The 15,813-nt window shown below is 42.8% G+C and overlaps 2 protein-coding genes across 3 annotated transcripts; both read right to left on the reverse strand.

Moving 5' to 3' along the window:
• Positions 1-127: 127 nt before the first annotated feature.
• Positions 128-4,126, reverse strand: LOC102716238 (glutamic acid-rich protein-like). 2 transcript variants are annotated; one of them, XM_015840731.2, is made up of 4 exons: positions 3,551-4,126; positions 3,169-3,454; positions 1,228-2,380; positions 128-1,079 (listed from the first exon to the last, which is right to left on the reverse strand). In XM_015840731.2, exons 2-4 carry the CDS (start codon positions 3,250-3,252, stop codon positions 598-600), a joined length of 1,719 nt encoding a protein of 572 aa, XP_015696217.1. In that variant the 5' UTR covers positions 3,253-3,454; positions 3,551-4,126; the 3' UTR covers positions 128-597. The 2 variants fall into 2 exon arrangements, with proteins under 2 accessions (XP_015696217.1, XP_006659595.1); XM_006659532.3 differs by having other exon boundaries at positions 3,169-4,126.
• A 3,851-nt stretch (positions 4,127-7,977) lies between these two features.
• LOC102705099 (UDP-glucuronate 4-epimerase 6-like) lies at positions 7,978-9,990 on the reverse strand. Its single transcript, XM_015840374.2, has one exon. The coding sequence runs from the start codon at positions 9,973-9,975 to the stop codon at positions 8,533-8,535; it is 1,443 nt and encodes a 480-aa protein (XP_015695860.2). The 5' UTR covers positions 9,976-9,990; the 3' UTR covers positions 7,978-8,532.
• Between the last annotated feature and the right edge of the window lie 5,823 nt (positions 9,991-15,813).

Genomic DNA, 15,813 nt, shown 5'->3' on the forward strand with positions numbered 1-15,813 from the left:
CGTGGAAAACAGAGATGGTTAAATTAACTTTTCCCTCCGGCGAACGCAGCCTAAGCATATCCAGATAATCCATTGGGAAGTCTAGTTCAGATATGGAATTGTAGTTATATATTTATGTAGCTGTAACTGTATGGGATTATTGATCAGGCAATACGTTTGCAGGAAGAAGGAAAAAGTATGGCACAAAAATGCAAAACTAGGCATTGTTACTTTTGAAATGGCAAGTGAGCAGAACAATCTCAATCTAAGATGTTCTTCAAGCAAAAGAAAAGGGTATGAATGAGCAGAGTTTCAAATTTAAAAGTGACAGAATTACATGGCACATGAATTGTGGAGCAGAACTCAGCTGTTTGATGTACAGCATCAGGATCTCCCAGCTTTCCTTGCTTCCACAATTGCATCATATAATAGCTGAATTCTGTTACTTTTAAACTTTTATCTCCGGTGCGATGAGAATTCTCATCGAGAGCCGACCTGCTAAAGCAGTTGAATGACCTGATGTGTACAGCCAGCAGCCAACAAACCAAACATACTAGCTCCAGATCACAGCACAAGATCTGGAAGTTTTTTCTCATTGCGGCATCATGGAGCAACACATTATAGGGGAACAATGTAAGGCAACGCAACTACATCGGCAGAATCGATCAGCCGTGCTTCGGCCCAGACTTGGGATGGTTGTGCAGCTTCCAATATCTCCGATTTCCTGTCAACACTACACCTAGACAGCAGCCAGTCTTGATCAATGCACTCCGAGAAATCATCCATTGCTGGTATAGAGTACACCTGGTTCAGATACATGGCATCAGGATGAGGCGGTTTCAGAGAGACTGGGCTGCTTCCGCAATTGGATGAAGAAATTGAAGTTTTTGGTTCCTTAAGATGATGTGAGCCAGTGACATCATTATTGCAGCATTCCTTGCTATCTTGAAACCTATCTGCCTCAGAAGTATTTGCCCCAACAGGTACTGTGGAGGAACTAGGTCTACTTCCATGAGAATGCTCCAATATTTCATCACTTGCACAAGGAATTGTAGGAGATATCCTTGGCAATTTATTCATTCGCATACCATGCTCTGCCACTGCCAAAATATTGTGAGTAAATAGAATTAAAATCATATTCAGCAGAGTATTGGAAAATACTATTATGATTCAAACATCAAATTATTGAGTGCTCATAGACAACAAAAAGGAAATGATATTTAACACTTCTGAGCAGAAGGGACTTACCAAGTAGAGAAGTGTTAGGATCAACGTCTTTCCTTTTCTTGACATCATTAGAAATGAACTTCTCATTAAGTTGACCCGACTGTAGTAAACCATCTATCTTATCCTTGCTTGCCCTAAATGAATCCAGTTCTTTGTGTTCCTGCTTATTTACATCAACTTTTCCCACCTTTCCTCTCTCTTTAATTTTGTCTTTAGCCTTCCTTTTCATTACAACCTGATCTCGATCTTTGTCTTCAATATACCTGTGATCATTAGCTTTCAACTTTTTAGTCTTTCCCTTCCCCTTAACTCCTTTGTCTTTACTCTGTAATAATTGCTGATTCGTTGTGATATGGAAATCGTTATTACTTCCATTCTTGATCTTAACCAGCCCTCTGGGGCTTATGGTGTCACTGTTTCTATAAGGAAAATGGGAATAAAGTACTGCATGTTGGTCCACTTGTTCTGTTCGCTGCAAAGAATTTGGGCTTGGTATGGTTACATCGTTTGGAGCTCTCTCTGCACCTGATACAATCGTGGTTATGGTACTTGTAACTTCAGCACTTCTTTGTGTTAGTTCCACTGTGTTATGGCTGTGTTTTCTATTGGCATGCTTTTCGACTGATTCAACTTGAAGGCTCTTCCCATTCTGTAATCGAGTTTTAGACCCAAGGTTAGCATTCTTCCATTTTTCATTGTCACAGGCAACATTATAACTCTGTTCTACGATCCCATGATTAATATGTGTAGCTCGTCTGGATTTCTCAATCACACTGCTCAAAGATCTTTTCTTCTCTTTAGAACCTGGAGAACCAAAGCTTTTGGTACTTCGAGGAAGCAACTTGCTAGTACTGCTGCCTATGTGGTTTGCATGATCTTCTTGATCTATCGTTCGGGTAATTAACTCAAGTCTAGGTTTAATACCCTTGGTAACTTCATTTTGTACCTTTTCTTCAGGCCTTCCATTGTCAAGGCATGTTTTCTTCTGAATTTCTTTTTCCAAACTTTTGTTTTTGTATCTATCCCCATCCTTGTCTTTTATCTTATCTTTGTTCTTCTCCCTACTGTGTTTCTTGATCTGCTTATCCTTCCTGCGATCACTACTCTTTTCTCTCCTTTCTCGTCTTCGCCTTTCCTTTCTTTCCTTTTTGTGCTTCTTGTCCTTGTGTTTTTCCTGAAAAATATGGTGCATCCTCAGCATGGTTGAAATATACCAGGATCAAAAGAGAGAAATTGCCATAAGCTACTCCAAGTAGAATGCATTTAAAAAAAATACCAATACACTACACGGTTAAGAAATTAAAAAGCCTAGTAGCAGTGTAGCACCATTCAGTTAAAACCACATACAACGAGAACAAGTTTTTCTCAAAGACAACAATAAGAACATTGTAAATATTTAAGTTTTTACAATGGTACAGACCAAGTTTGCTACACCTAAAGCATATTTGATACAAAAAACAATATGGTAAAAGGTTTATCATAGCATATGGTAGCAAAGATATTGATTGAAGGCTGTGACAAGAACCACGATTTATATAGGATTGTTTTAAGCACATTTCTCTATCACATCACTGTGTATGAATATGAAACAATTTTATTAAGTTCAATTCATGTGGTCCAACAGCTTATGCATAAAGAAATAAAAGTACAGAATAATCATCATAAGATGCATTCTTAAGCAACACAGGTAAAACATAATGTAACCAAGCTGCACATCTCAACAGAAAAAAGAGTGTGGCTTGGAGAAACAACAGCAAATGTCCACCTAAACTACAATAAGGCAATCATCAAGGGAACAAATGAAGCACGGGTATTTTGCCGTCGTCGATGGTTTGTGACATCAAAAGAAGCATGTCTGCCAGTACACTTATACTAGTTATTATAGTCTAGGGAGTCACAACAAATAGTTTTGCTAGGCACAGTCCATTTTGGCAAGTAATTCCAAAGGCACAGAGCATGCACCTTTTTTAGCAGATCCTTGTGCTCATGCTCATTCCTGGGCTTTGCCTCATACCCAGGCGGCGGAAATGGAAAGCACCTGGACATTGTGCCGTGCCTGGCAGATCAATCACAAAGCTAAATCCCCAGCAAAGCAGTTCAACAGACTCTCCAGATGGATGATCGAGCTCCTTCTCATGCACCATATCCCTCTTTAGCATATCATCCCCAGCTCCGGCAACCTTGCGAGGCCGGTGCGCCGTAGCTCCAATCTTGAATCTTGCCACACACTGCGATGCCCAAATCAATCCTAGAAATACAAAATACTCGTAAATCAAAAAAGCTCCCGATTTTGCCACTGCTCGAATCGATCCAGCTCTCAGAAGCACCAGGTTGCTATTATTACTCTCTAATCGAAGGAGAATTCAAGTGGTGGCAAGAGCAGTAAGTGCAATCTTCTTCCATCTGCTCACTCCCCACCACCGATCCCCAACCACAGCCACAGCAAGTGGAACCGCAACCCACGGCCGGCGCCGCGATCTGAACCGCCGCAATCTCCGTAGGCACCGGCGACCGCAGCAGTGGCGCCGGAGACGCAGCGCATCAACACAACTCAATCCCAGCCCAGCCCAGCAGCCGCTAGGAACACCGCAGAAGCTTCCAGAAAGTGCAAGCAGGCAAGCAAGAACCCCCAACGCTGTTCCTCTCGATCTTGAACCAAACTGCGACGCGAAGCCCTGATTTGGCTCCTCCAAAAAAGACCCAATCTTTGGGGGGGAGGCCTCCCAAGAAATCAAGAACACGGAATCACTCTGGAGTCCGGACAGCGGCGAGATGAGACCAGATCCCCGCCGGCGGTCGATCGACGAACAGAGACTCGAGCTTCGGTGGGGTAAGCCTTTCCTCCTCTCCTGTTCCTCTCTGGTCGGTTGGTTGCTTCGCCGCAGCGAAAACCTGCGAGGCGGTGCGGTGTAGTACACTTGCCGGCCGCTGCTGCTGCTGCTGATGCACAGGGAAGGAGACGTGGAGGTCGGCCATGTTTGGTTACAGGTGTCGAGCTGCCAGTGCAGTGAATCCTCCGTCCGTCCAAATTTGTGGACTTGTCGCCGCTGCTACGAACGAATGGCCGTACGTATGTACGATCTTGGACCTCTGCGTTGACCATCCGTTTATTTGAACTTTTTTAAAAAAATTAAAAAAATTAACCACCCGTAAAATAGTATTCATAATTTATCATCTAATAAAAATAAAAATACTAATCGTAAAATCTTTTTAAATAAAAAAATCAAACATTATAGATAAAAAATTATATGTGAAAAAATAAAAGATTAATTTGTTTTAGGACGGAGCGAGCAGATGAGAGGAGGCGGCGGCGCTGATTACTACCGTGGAGGCCTAAACCCCGCCTGGGCCATTGGGTTGGGCTGGATTGAGCCCCTTCCCGCTGTTCGTGGCGGCGGCGGCGTCTCCGGTGTACGGGCGAATGGGCGATGGCCACCACGGCCACCTGCGGCGCACGCCTCGTCAGTGCCTGAGACAGAGTGTCGCCGGCTACGTATTCTCCAGCGAGGCGTGTCTGGGTCCGACCGGCACTCCGGTCGGTCAGTGAGGTGAGGGGAGCATCGCCATTGCCTCCACGGCTCCACACCTCCATCACCTTCGAACTTTCTTTTTGCTTTTTCTTATACTCAGGTCACGTTAGACAACCAAGATAAGTTATCTTATATTTCTTATTTTTCACGCGTACGTTTTTCAAACTGCTAAACGGTGTATTTTTTAAAAAAAATTCTATAAGAAAGTTATTTAAAAAAATTATATTAATATATTTTATATTTTTTAATAATTAATTAATCATATAGTAATCTATTACAACGTTTTCCGTGTCGGATAACTAACCCACCTTCATCCTCCTAACGAACGCAGCCTTATAAGTCCAAATTTAAAATTTTAATTTAGAGTTAATTTTGAGAAAAAATATAGTTATTTATTTTCCAGCTTTAGCTTTTAGATCGCTAACGACACGTATATAAAATTTTATTTATAAATTATTTTTGTTTGTAAATTTGTTGCATTGAAAAACGAGTGAGGCACACCACTCAAACCCTTCTTTTTCATAGTCAACTGTCTCACTACACTATCAGATACTATCAAGAATGCAGTTTCCAAGCATCATGGCTGCCAAAAGGGCCTCCTCATTGCGTTGACATCACCTCGCAGTAGTAGTGGCTTATTATGCTCTGTGATTCATTATCTTGCTTCGTTTCCAAGGAACAAAGACATGAACAACCAGTGAGCTAAGCGCATTCAGGCATCCAGTAATTAAGCCGGTTAGGACATACAGAACATGATGTGATAGTGGATGAGTTTGGTTATGCTTTGAGTCTTTGAGAGGAGGAGGAATGTGCTAGCTACCATGTGTGACAGTTGAGATCTCATTAACTCCCCGGTTTCCCTCCAGAGATTCAGAGCGCAGAAGTAGATGCCCATATGGTATGGTGTTCATTGTTAATCAAGTTTACAGTTGGATGGACAACACCAGTTCATGGGGTCAGATTTGATCCAGGGTTAGGAGAGCTGCAAGTAGGTATGATCACCGTGCCTTTTATTCAGTGTTTTGATTGGTTAAATGAGCTCTATTACAGAGGCTAATCACCATAGTTTCAGAAAATTGAAGCTCAACAGAGAAACTGAAAATTTGTCTGCTGGATAATCAACATTGCAATTTATGTTTCAGAAAAAAAAAACTCTGAAGTCTTGAACGTCTGGAAGAAGTCATTGCACCGTGGCTTGTCTTTACAAAAGAAAAGGATGAAAGAAAAGAAGATGCCAAGACAGCATAAAGCAAAGTAAAATGGATGATGGCTTATGTAGATAGTAAAACTGTAGAAGATGAATTAGGATATCTGTTTCCATCAGATAGTGGCGTCCCTTGATCCAAGATCGATCAGCACAAAGCGTAAAGTTGAGATTGCCCATTCCACCACCGATCGATGCATGGCTTGAAACTTGTGAAATCGAGATAATGGTACAAGCTGAGAGAGAGATAGAGAGGAAGAGAGCCTAGGTGTACTACAATATCACCAAAAGAAAAGTTCCAAATCTAGCTTTTGCCACTGTCCAGTGTCCACTGAACTACTGAAGATGCAAGTCCAAATGGTGCTCTTTGGAAGCTGGAATCCTGAAACTAGTTAACAACAAAGCATTAAAGCTTCAGTAAAAGCAATCCTAGTACGATGTTTCTTTTCTGAAAGTAACTAGGCTTCTTGGAACAGAGAAGATGCAAGCACAGATGTACTCATTTTTCGGTTAAAATATGTGGAATTCATTCTGGTAGCATACGGTTAAGTCATCTGTTATTACCCTTGCAAAGAAAAAAGGGAGCTTTGAATGCTGTCTGGAAGGCACAGGTAATGGTACTGTAGTAGTAGTGGTACCGACAGAGTTAAATCCAGAAACCAATTCTTTGATCAAATGGGTCAGGGAGTTGGCCACAAATTCACAATCTGGTTCCATACACGGTGGTAAGGTACAGACAGCCAATTTATCACATGAGATTAGGAGGAACAGAACTTAGGCAAAGCAATTAGGCTGGATGCAGTTAAAGGAAAAGACAAGCAACAATCTCAGCAGTACATAACTGTCCTACCGGTGAAAAATGCAAGAGGGGCTCACCTCAGGCCAGAAATTGCAAGTGGTGAGGCACAAGGGGACCATAGTCTGGATGAGGTCAATATTTGCCTAACCTTATGCTTATACAAGTCAAACACTGCTAATTTCTCCAGCTCACCTTGTCCATGGGGACCAAGCTTGAGATACAGCAAGAGCACCAGCAGCCAGGCTAGATTGGTAGTACCAATCCAGTGATCAATGCAGTTCAAGAGGTAATAGCAGATATTTATCAGAGTTTTATTGAGTAAGTTATTGTTTAGTTGGAATGTAATATAGATTATAGAAGTAATATTGTAATAAAAACTGGACCTTTTTTACATGAAGGAGGTGAAGAACATGTTCAGTAACTTCAACTACTAAAGGGGTTGTCCTGGAGTACAATGCCCAGCCTCCATTTTCTTTAACATGTCAAGCATCAGCTCCAAATTGTCTCCCTGGACTGCTGATAGATATTTCATCTCTTATGCAAAAAGATGTGCAGGCAGACAGATTTTGTTCTTCATCATCACCACAGCTCATCAGACTTTCAGAGTGCAACCTGTAGTCCTCTGCATAATGTACTATTCCCTATGGTCCTATCATGCTGGCCATGCCCAATGCATTGCTCTTCACACTTCACAGGATTGCCTCAGCATGACATGAACACAACTAGCTGGGCTTAGCTATTATCAATGGTGTGAAGGCACCAATGGACAGGAATCGTCCCTCGAGCATGATGGTTGCATCAGAGTGGACAAGAACAAATTGGGTTAAGCAGGAATCCAATGTGTACACACATTATGAAATCACGTTTCCACCTTCAGAGAATTCAGTCAGAATGTTAAGATCACTGGTCAGTGTTGATCACAAGAGGATGCAAACAGACAGCTTGAAGCTCAAGAATTACTGTATCTGGTGTAGGAGATTTTGTTGATGGACACAACAGGGTTGCTTTCTGAACAGCTGAACTGGGGCTGCATCACTGTAGTCAGTCACTGTACCAAATGCTCCCTTCATGGATGCTGCTAAAAAGAAGCAGCATCAATTCCCAAACGATTGTATTCCATCACCAGCTATCCACCACTACCAATCTCCTCTCACACAGATAGTGCCACAAAAATCAGAAGCAAGTCATACACACAGAGCGAATTCACAAACACTCCACATGCAGTAAGATGCTTTGGTTCAGAGAACCAATCCAAAAGGGCAGGAACAGTGCCCCCAAATGGACAGGTTTTATAAATGCAGAAAGAAATCGCAGCAAGTCCACCGCCAAAATTTAAAGTATATAGTATTTTTCTTGGCAGCCTGAAGCTGCTTGGATTTACACCCACCACAGCATCTTGTGTTCTTGCTGCTGGCATGATCTTTCAGAAACCACACCAAAAGGGACTAAATGAACAAGAACAAGGTGGTAATTAACTGAAAAAAGGTTCAGGAAAATAATCTAAACCAGAAGGATTCTCAGTGACATCATCTTTCTGCTGCCCTGGCTCCTTTCTTTGCTCTGTTCATCTTCTTATCTATACTCCAATCCATTCTCTATTAGCCATGCTATGATCCCTTGGTACTTTCTTTCTCACTAAGCATGAGCAAATGCAGCATGGTTGCATCATGGAGAAACAAAGATGCAATCTTTAAACAATTAGCACTGAAAAAGTTGGAAGACGAGTGCTAGCCTCCAAGGACAAAGAGAATGCACACTTGGGTGGACGCGCCGGCCGGGCGACACGCCGCCGGTCACGACGCGGCAGACATGGCCATGGATTTCCTCTTGGTGAGCTTGGCTTTGGAGATCTTGGCCGGGTCAAGCTTGTAGTAGTGGACGAACCAGTCGACGAAGTGGCGAAGGCCGGCGTCGAGGGAGGTGGCGGGGCGGTAGCCGAAGTCGTGCGCGGCGTGGCTGACGTTGGCGTGCGTGAACGGCACGTCGCCGTTGCTCGGCATTGTGACGACGCGCTTGTTGGCCTTCTTGCCGAGGAGCTTCTCGAGGATGGCGACCATGCGGGTGACGGGCACCGGCGAGGTGTTGCCGAGGTTGTAGACGCGGAGCGGCGCCGGGCTGCGCTTCTTGCCGGACTTGGTGCCGGTGCTCTTGCCGGCCGTGTCGAGCGCGCCGAGGCAGCCCTTGACGACGTCGTCGATGTAGGTGAAATCGCGGCGGGCGTCGGCGCCGTCGGCGGTGCGGAAGAGCGTGATGGGCTCGCCGGCGACGATGCTGCGGGCGAAGGAGAAGTAGGCCATGTCGGGGCGGCCCCATGGTCCGTACACGGTGAAGAACCGGAGGCCGGTGATGGAGAGGCCGTAGATGTGGTTGTAGGCGTGGGCGATGGCCTCGCCGGCCTTCTTGGTCGCCGCGTAGAGCGACGCTGGCTGGTCCGTGCGGTGGTCCTCGGAGAATGGCGCGTCGGTGTTGAGGCCGTAAACCGACGAGGAGGACGCCCACACGATCGCCGGCTGCGGGTCGGCGTGCTTGGCGGCGACCTCGAAGACGCTGACGAGCCCGGCGACGTTGGACGCGACGTACGTCTGCGGCGCGCGCATCGCGTAGCGCACCCCGGCCTGCGCGGCGAGGTGGAGCACGTGCGTGAAGCGCGCGGCGTCGAAGAGCCGCTCGAGCAGCGCGGCGTCGTTGATGTCGGCGTCGAGCACGGCCACCCCGCGCGACGCCAGCAGCCGCTGCCGCGCCCGCTTCAGCGACGGGTCGTAGTAGGAGTTGAAGTTGTCGAGCCCCACCACGCCGTCGCCGCGCGCCCGGAGCGCCAGCGAGCAGTGCGCGCCGACGAACCCGGCCGCCCCCGTCACCAGCACCGACAGGCCCCCGTCCCTCCTCGGCGCCGCGCTCCTCCTCACCTCCCGCTCCCACGCAGCGCCCCCATACGCCACCCCCGCCGCCGCCGCCGAACTCCCCAGCAGGCTCCGGTGCGACGACCGCGGCGCCCGCGGGGACCCGTTCGCCGCGGCGGCGGAGAGGCGGAAGGAGTGGGAGAGCAGCGACGGGTAGTGCACGGTGAATAGGCAGACGAGGCCGAGCGTGGCGAGGATGGTGGCGCGGAACAGGAGGTGCGACGATGCCGACAGGAGCTTGCCGCTCGCCACCCGCCGCACCATGAGCGCCCCGCCCCCGCCGCCGCCCAGCTTCAGCCCCTTCGCCGCCGCGTCCACCACGCTGCCGTGCGGCATCAGCACCGCCGCGTGAAGCTGCAGCTGAGCGAGCGAGTGAGAGTGAAGTGTGTGACAGTGTGAGCGAGCTATAATAGCGCACGCGGCGGGAGAGGGAGACGCGGGGGAGGGGCCGCGGGTTTGGCTCGCGTCGCGCGGCTCGGTGTTTTTGGCTGCGAAACTGGATGCTTTTTGCTCGGTGTTGCAACCGTGTGCGTGCGGGGCGATGGGCGTGTCAGAATTCACCGCGTCAAGGTGAAGGTGGGTGCCTTTTATCTGGTTTGCCAGGTAGCAGGGCTCTGAATCGACGCGAATACGGACGGATAATATATGTATCGTATTTGTTTTTATATTTTTAGGTGGATATGAAAACGGATACGAATATCTCGGATACAGAAATAAATATGAATTATGTTGAATACGAATAAGGATCGGATGTAGTCGAACACGAATACGAAAATAAATATTTATCGGAACATACAAACCAGTCAAACCGTTCGTAAAGACAAATAACACCGCATATATATAGCTAACTTAATCGAGATAGTGGTCATTTTAGGCCTCATCATAGATTAAACACGTTACATTTAATTTCATGGGTAACAGATAAGTGACATAAGTCCACCTCAGAGCATAAAATGAGTTCAACAAATACTGATAGTCTAATAGCACAAAAGCAATTTGTAGTAAATTAATTGATGCCTTAATAGGCCAGACCTGGAATCAAGCGGACTAAACTGATTTTAGGTGTTCGCGGATATCCGCTCATTACAATCTGCAGATATCCGTCGGAATATCCGTATTCGTCGGAAACTGTCATACCATATTCGTATTTATATCCGAAGAAAATTATCCGTATTCGTATCCGTATTCGAATTATCCGGAAAATATCCGCTCCGAGCTACCTCTGTATCCGTTTTTTTCTAGAGCGGACGAAAACTATCCGCTCTGTTTTCAGCTCCGTTTTCAGCCCTTCCAGGTAGTGGCCGCCCAATCAACTCAAACCACTTGCCACCGCTACACGCATGTAAGCCTTCAACAAGAAAACACTATGTTAATTACTGTTCCTCTATCTTTTATGGACAAAGTTTCATATTAGTTATCTTTTGATTAATAGTTTAACTTTAGGATAGGTAAGTGTTCTCTTTTTTTTCCCTTTAGACCACTCATCCGATCTCTATATCCATTTCATAGATATAGAGATCGGATTTCTCCATTATCTAATAAGATAAAAGATGATCCGAATGATAATTCTCTAAAAAAAAGTTGTAAAATGTCTAAATTTGTATCTAGAAATGCTTATATTTAAAACATCAGAGTAGTTTTTTAGCACGTCAGTTATATCATATATAGAATTATACTACCTTTATTTCATAATGCAAGATGTTTGTCTTTTTTTACAATGTTTGACTATTTGTCTTATTTAAAAATTTAGTACAAATATAAAAAATAATAAGTCATGCTTAAAGTTCTTTTGATAATAAAGTAAGTCACAAGAAAAAATATTTTATAATTTTTTAGATAAGACAAATGGTTAAATATTATAAAAAAAAATCAAACATCTTACATGACGAAACAGAGAGGGTAGAAAATATGGTAATATCAAAACAAGCACAAATGACAAATATTATGTGCAACAATTTGCTTTGATTGTTTAAATGTCAATCCAAGCATTAAGGACATCGTCTAGAATAGAGAGATCGATCGAGTGCCTTAGACGCTATCTCCTGCACCCAGACCTAATTGGCTAATATTACATCTAGGCGAGTAAAATAAATGAAAGTGGAGAGGTACAAACTAACTAGAAATTTTCCATTGGATATATAACTACGGCAACATGGTGAGCATTGATGGGGGTTTAGCGATCTTCTCCTTGTTAATGATACTGCTTCCTCCCGTTTGATAGTTCACGAGCCCAATCTTTTTATTTCTATTTATACTTATAAGTTAAAATTTGAATTTTTAACCTTAAATTAAAGTTGATTATGAGTTTTTCCCATCATAGTTTATTTTTTAGCCTTTACTTTTAGATCGCTAAGAACATGTTTATAAAAAATTTTCATAAATTATTTTTCATTTACAAATATATTGTTTCGCTTTTTTCTCCAAACAACTAAAAGATGACCACCCACTAGGGCTGGATAATGAGCCAGCTCGGCTCGGTCCAGCTCGTTAAGATAACGAGCTGGCTCGACTTGTTATCGTAACGAGCTAAAAACTCAGCTCGGCTCGTCTCGTTATAAAGCTCGAGCTGGCTCGGTAGGCTCGTGAGCCATGCATAAAAAGTTAACCTAAATAATTTTTCAATAGGTTATACAAGCAAATTTTCATTTTAAACATGTAAATCATATGAAATTGTATTTAAATATTAAAGTTTGAACCAACAAATCACATAGTGAACCTATAAAGTACTGAACACATGCATTCCAGGGTGAAATCAATGAACGCCGATGAATCTTATGTCTTTGGTCTAGCTCGTTAGGCTCGCGAGCAGCTCACGAGCCAGCTCGAGCTGGCTCGTTATCTCTAACGAGCTAAAGTGTTATCTCGGCTCGTTAGAAAAATAAAACGAGCCGAGTTTGTCACGAGTCGAGCGAGCTAACTAGCCACGAGCTTTCTGTCCACCCCTACCACCCATGCCATTTTGAACCACAACATGATCTTTAAAACATATTTTTAACTAGTATTTTCTATTAAAATATATACAAGAAATAAATAAATTTTTATTTATTGAAGTATTTTAAGACCCATATATATGTGTGTGTTGCCCTAGTGTTTAACTAAATATTTTAAAAATTATCAATAGTCAAAGTTTGACCATACATTTATCTAAAACAACAAAAAAAAATATGGAACTGAATGGAGTATCCATTGCTAAGGTGTTGTTTAGTTTGAAAAAAAAAATTACAAAAACATCACGTCAAAACTTTAAACACATATTTGAAGTATTAAACGTAGTCTAATTACAAAACAAATTTCAGATTCCATCTGAAAACCGCGAGACGAATCTTTTGAGTCTAATTAATCCATCATTAGCACATGTTGATTACTGTAGCGCTTATGGCTAATCACGTTCTAATAGACTCAAAAGATTCGTCTCACTATTTACTCCACAACTATGTAATTAGTTTTAATGTTTATATATATATATATTTAATGCTTTATTTAGATATCCAAATATTCGATGTGATGTTTTTAGAAAAAAAATAGAAACTAAACAGCCCCTAAGTGCTTGTCTTTTTTTTTTTCCAGAAAAAAGTACTTGTCTTTCTTAACCTGCATATGTAGTTGTATATGTAGTACGCTGTACTTTACTCAGTATTCAGCACTGCTGAGTTGGATGACAGTTTGGAAAGGGTGTGAACGGATTGAACTAATGGTGCTTTGGAGACTTTTGAACAGGGTTTGCTGGATTTCTTAATGCTTCCTTTCCTTCTTTTTCATCTATCCCCGGTTCTTCCTTTTCAACAGGAAAGAAAGGAATTGTTACCCCCATACTTCATCAACAAGAAAAGTAAAAAAAAGTATCTCCCATAGGCCAATCTGACAAAGTATATGCTAATGACAGCCATACTGGAGTCAGGACAAGTACTAGCTAACCTAGATTATCAGTAGTCTAGGCAAATGTAGCTTGATCTCTTCAAGTGATTATAATAAACCACAACTTAATCTCATAATGGAAATGGGCTAGCAAATTAAAGCAAGTTGAGCTAATGAGTTCACTTGCAAATTACTCCTGTTTAGTGTATAATGCGGCTCTTAAGTCTGAAGAAACCTCTGCATTTGTGTATCTTTTTCTTTAGGGCTGACTCCGGTGCATTTTACTGGTAGTAGAATTTAATTCATACGGTTGATCTATTTTTATCAGACGACTGTGATTAAAGTCTATTATCAACAATATTACGTCTATTAGAAATTTAGAGGGGTAATATCGTCCTTTTTATGATAATCTTTATTGCAAAAAAACAAAAATATAAAATACTGCTAATTAAGTAATTAACAAAGTAAAAAATATTATTTTTCTTCTTGTAGTATAATACTGCCAGTAAAATACATCGTAGAGTTGTTCGTTTGTTTATGTCTTCTTTATGTCAAACTAGATGCACGTCGAATATGGCGCTTGATTAATACAGTGGGTTGCTCTCCAAGACTCCAAATTTTGGTAGTAGTATTATAGTCCTGAATTTCATGAACGATTTGATGACAAAGGTCAGCAACTCACATGCAGGCATGTACAGCATTCATTCATCCATCTCCATTCTTCCAACGGCTGGTACGTGGTAGTAGTAGCTAGCTTTACTACCCAGCGCCATTACCGCCATCGCCGTATGTATGCTCGCGTCGGGCGGCGGCCACGTGCGAGCCCACGCGCGGCGCCGGCGGCCGCACGCCGGAAACGGTGGACGCGGTGGCCGCCGGCGAAAGTCAGGGTGCATACATCCAGCACACAAAGGGGATGTTTGTTTATAGGAACCTATTTTTAGTCTCTAGACATATCGGATGTTTAGACACAAATAGTAAATGTAGATTATTAATAAAACTCTATCATAATCTTGGACTAATTCACGAGATGAATCTAATGAGTCTAATTAATCCATGATTAGCTTATGTGATGCTACCATAAACATTTGCTAATTATGAATTAATTATGCTTTAAAAATTCGTCTCGTGGATTAGCTCTCATTTATGAAATTAGTTTTTTTATTAGTGTATGTTTAATACTTTAAATTAATGTCTAAACATTCTATGTGCCATGGGACTAAAAAGTTTAGACCTATCTACAAAATGCTGCTTTGTGTGCTTGTTTGATTTAATTTGGCAAGGCATTTAAGAGGTGATGGTGATGTTAGTTTCTCAGAATTTATAGTTTGGTTGATAATGGCACGGTCGTGCGTGCTGATCATGGCATCCTCCAAAACTCCAAATTAAATCGCGCGAGAAGGCCTCATAACAGGTAGGAGTATATATATGGTCCAGTAGATTTGCAGACAGCAATTTGAGGAGCAATACTGCTGTGTCTAAATTAAATCAGCTAGGCAGGCCCGATAATCAATTGCATCTTTCTTCTGATGCAGCTAGGAGCTCCAGAAATCTGATGGACCAGTTGCATTTTTCACTATAAAAGTGTTTCAAGATTCAGAGACATCTCTCTGGTTTTCAAGAATTCTACTCCTTTTCGTTTTCCTGTTCTTGATTCAAGGAAGCATGTACTACTAGCAATGAGCTTCAGAAAACTGATGGACCTACAGACTACAGTTCACTCCAAATCCAAAGTCTTTGAAGATTCAGAGACATCACTCGGGTTTCCTAGAGATCACTCCTGCATCGCAAACGACAAGGCGAGATGCGCGTCGAATCGATTCAATGCACTCTCGCCTGGCCACAGTCCACAGACAGAGAAGCTCAGGAAAAAGATTCGGAAACTGGACGCGCTTTGCAGAGGCATCAAAATAAAACCACACGGGATGTTTGTCGCCCGCTGACCTCTGATCTGAGATTACCACTAAAAATCAAACTTTTCCGTACGTTGATGGAGCTAAGCTACGCATAAAGATTTGCCTAGTTTGCAAGTATTATTCAGGTTAGCCCATTTATGGTGTTTATTGTTTATTCAGGATCGTACAAGAGAACGCGTCGCTCTGTTCATCGTTTTCTGAACTTTTCATACCAGTTTTTGTCGGCATGTATTAGAGTTTTTTGCGAGTTATTCCATGTATTCAATGCTTAGTCCACTAAAAGACTACTAGGGACCTGTTTTTTTTTTATAAAGTGTGTAAGATAAAAGATCGTTTAGTTTTTACAGCTATTTAATGGTTAAATAATATAATTAAGTACTACAGATATGAAAATCTACTTTAA

This window comes from Oryza brachyantha, chromosome 8 (assembly GCF_000231095.2).
Source record: "Oryza brachyantha chromosome 8, ObraRS2, whole genome shotgun sequence".
Classification (NCBI taxonomy): Eukaryota; Viridiplantae; Streptophyta; class Magnoliopsida; order Poales; family Poaceae; genus Oryza; species Oryza brachyantha.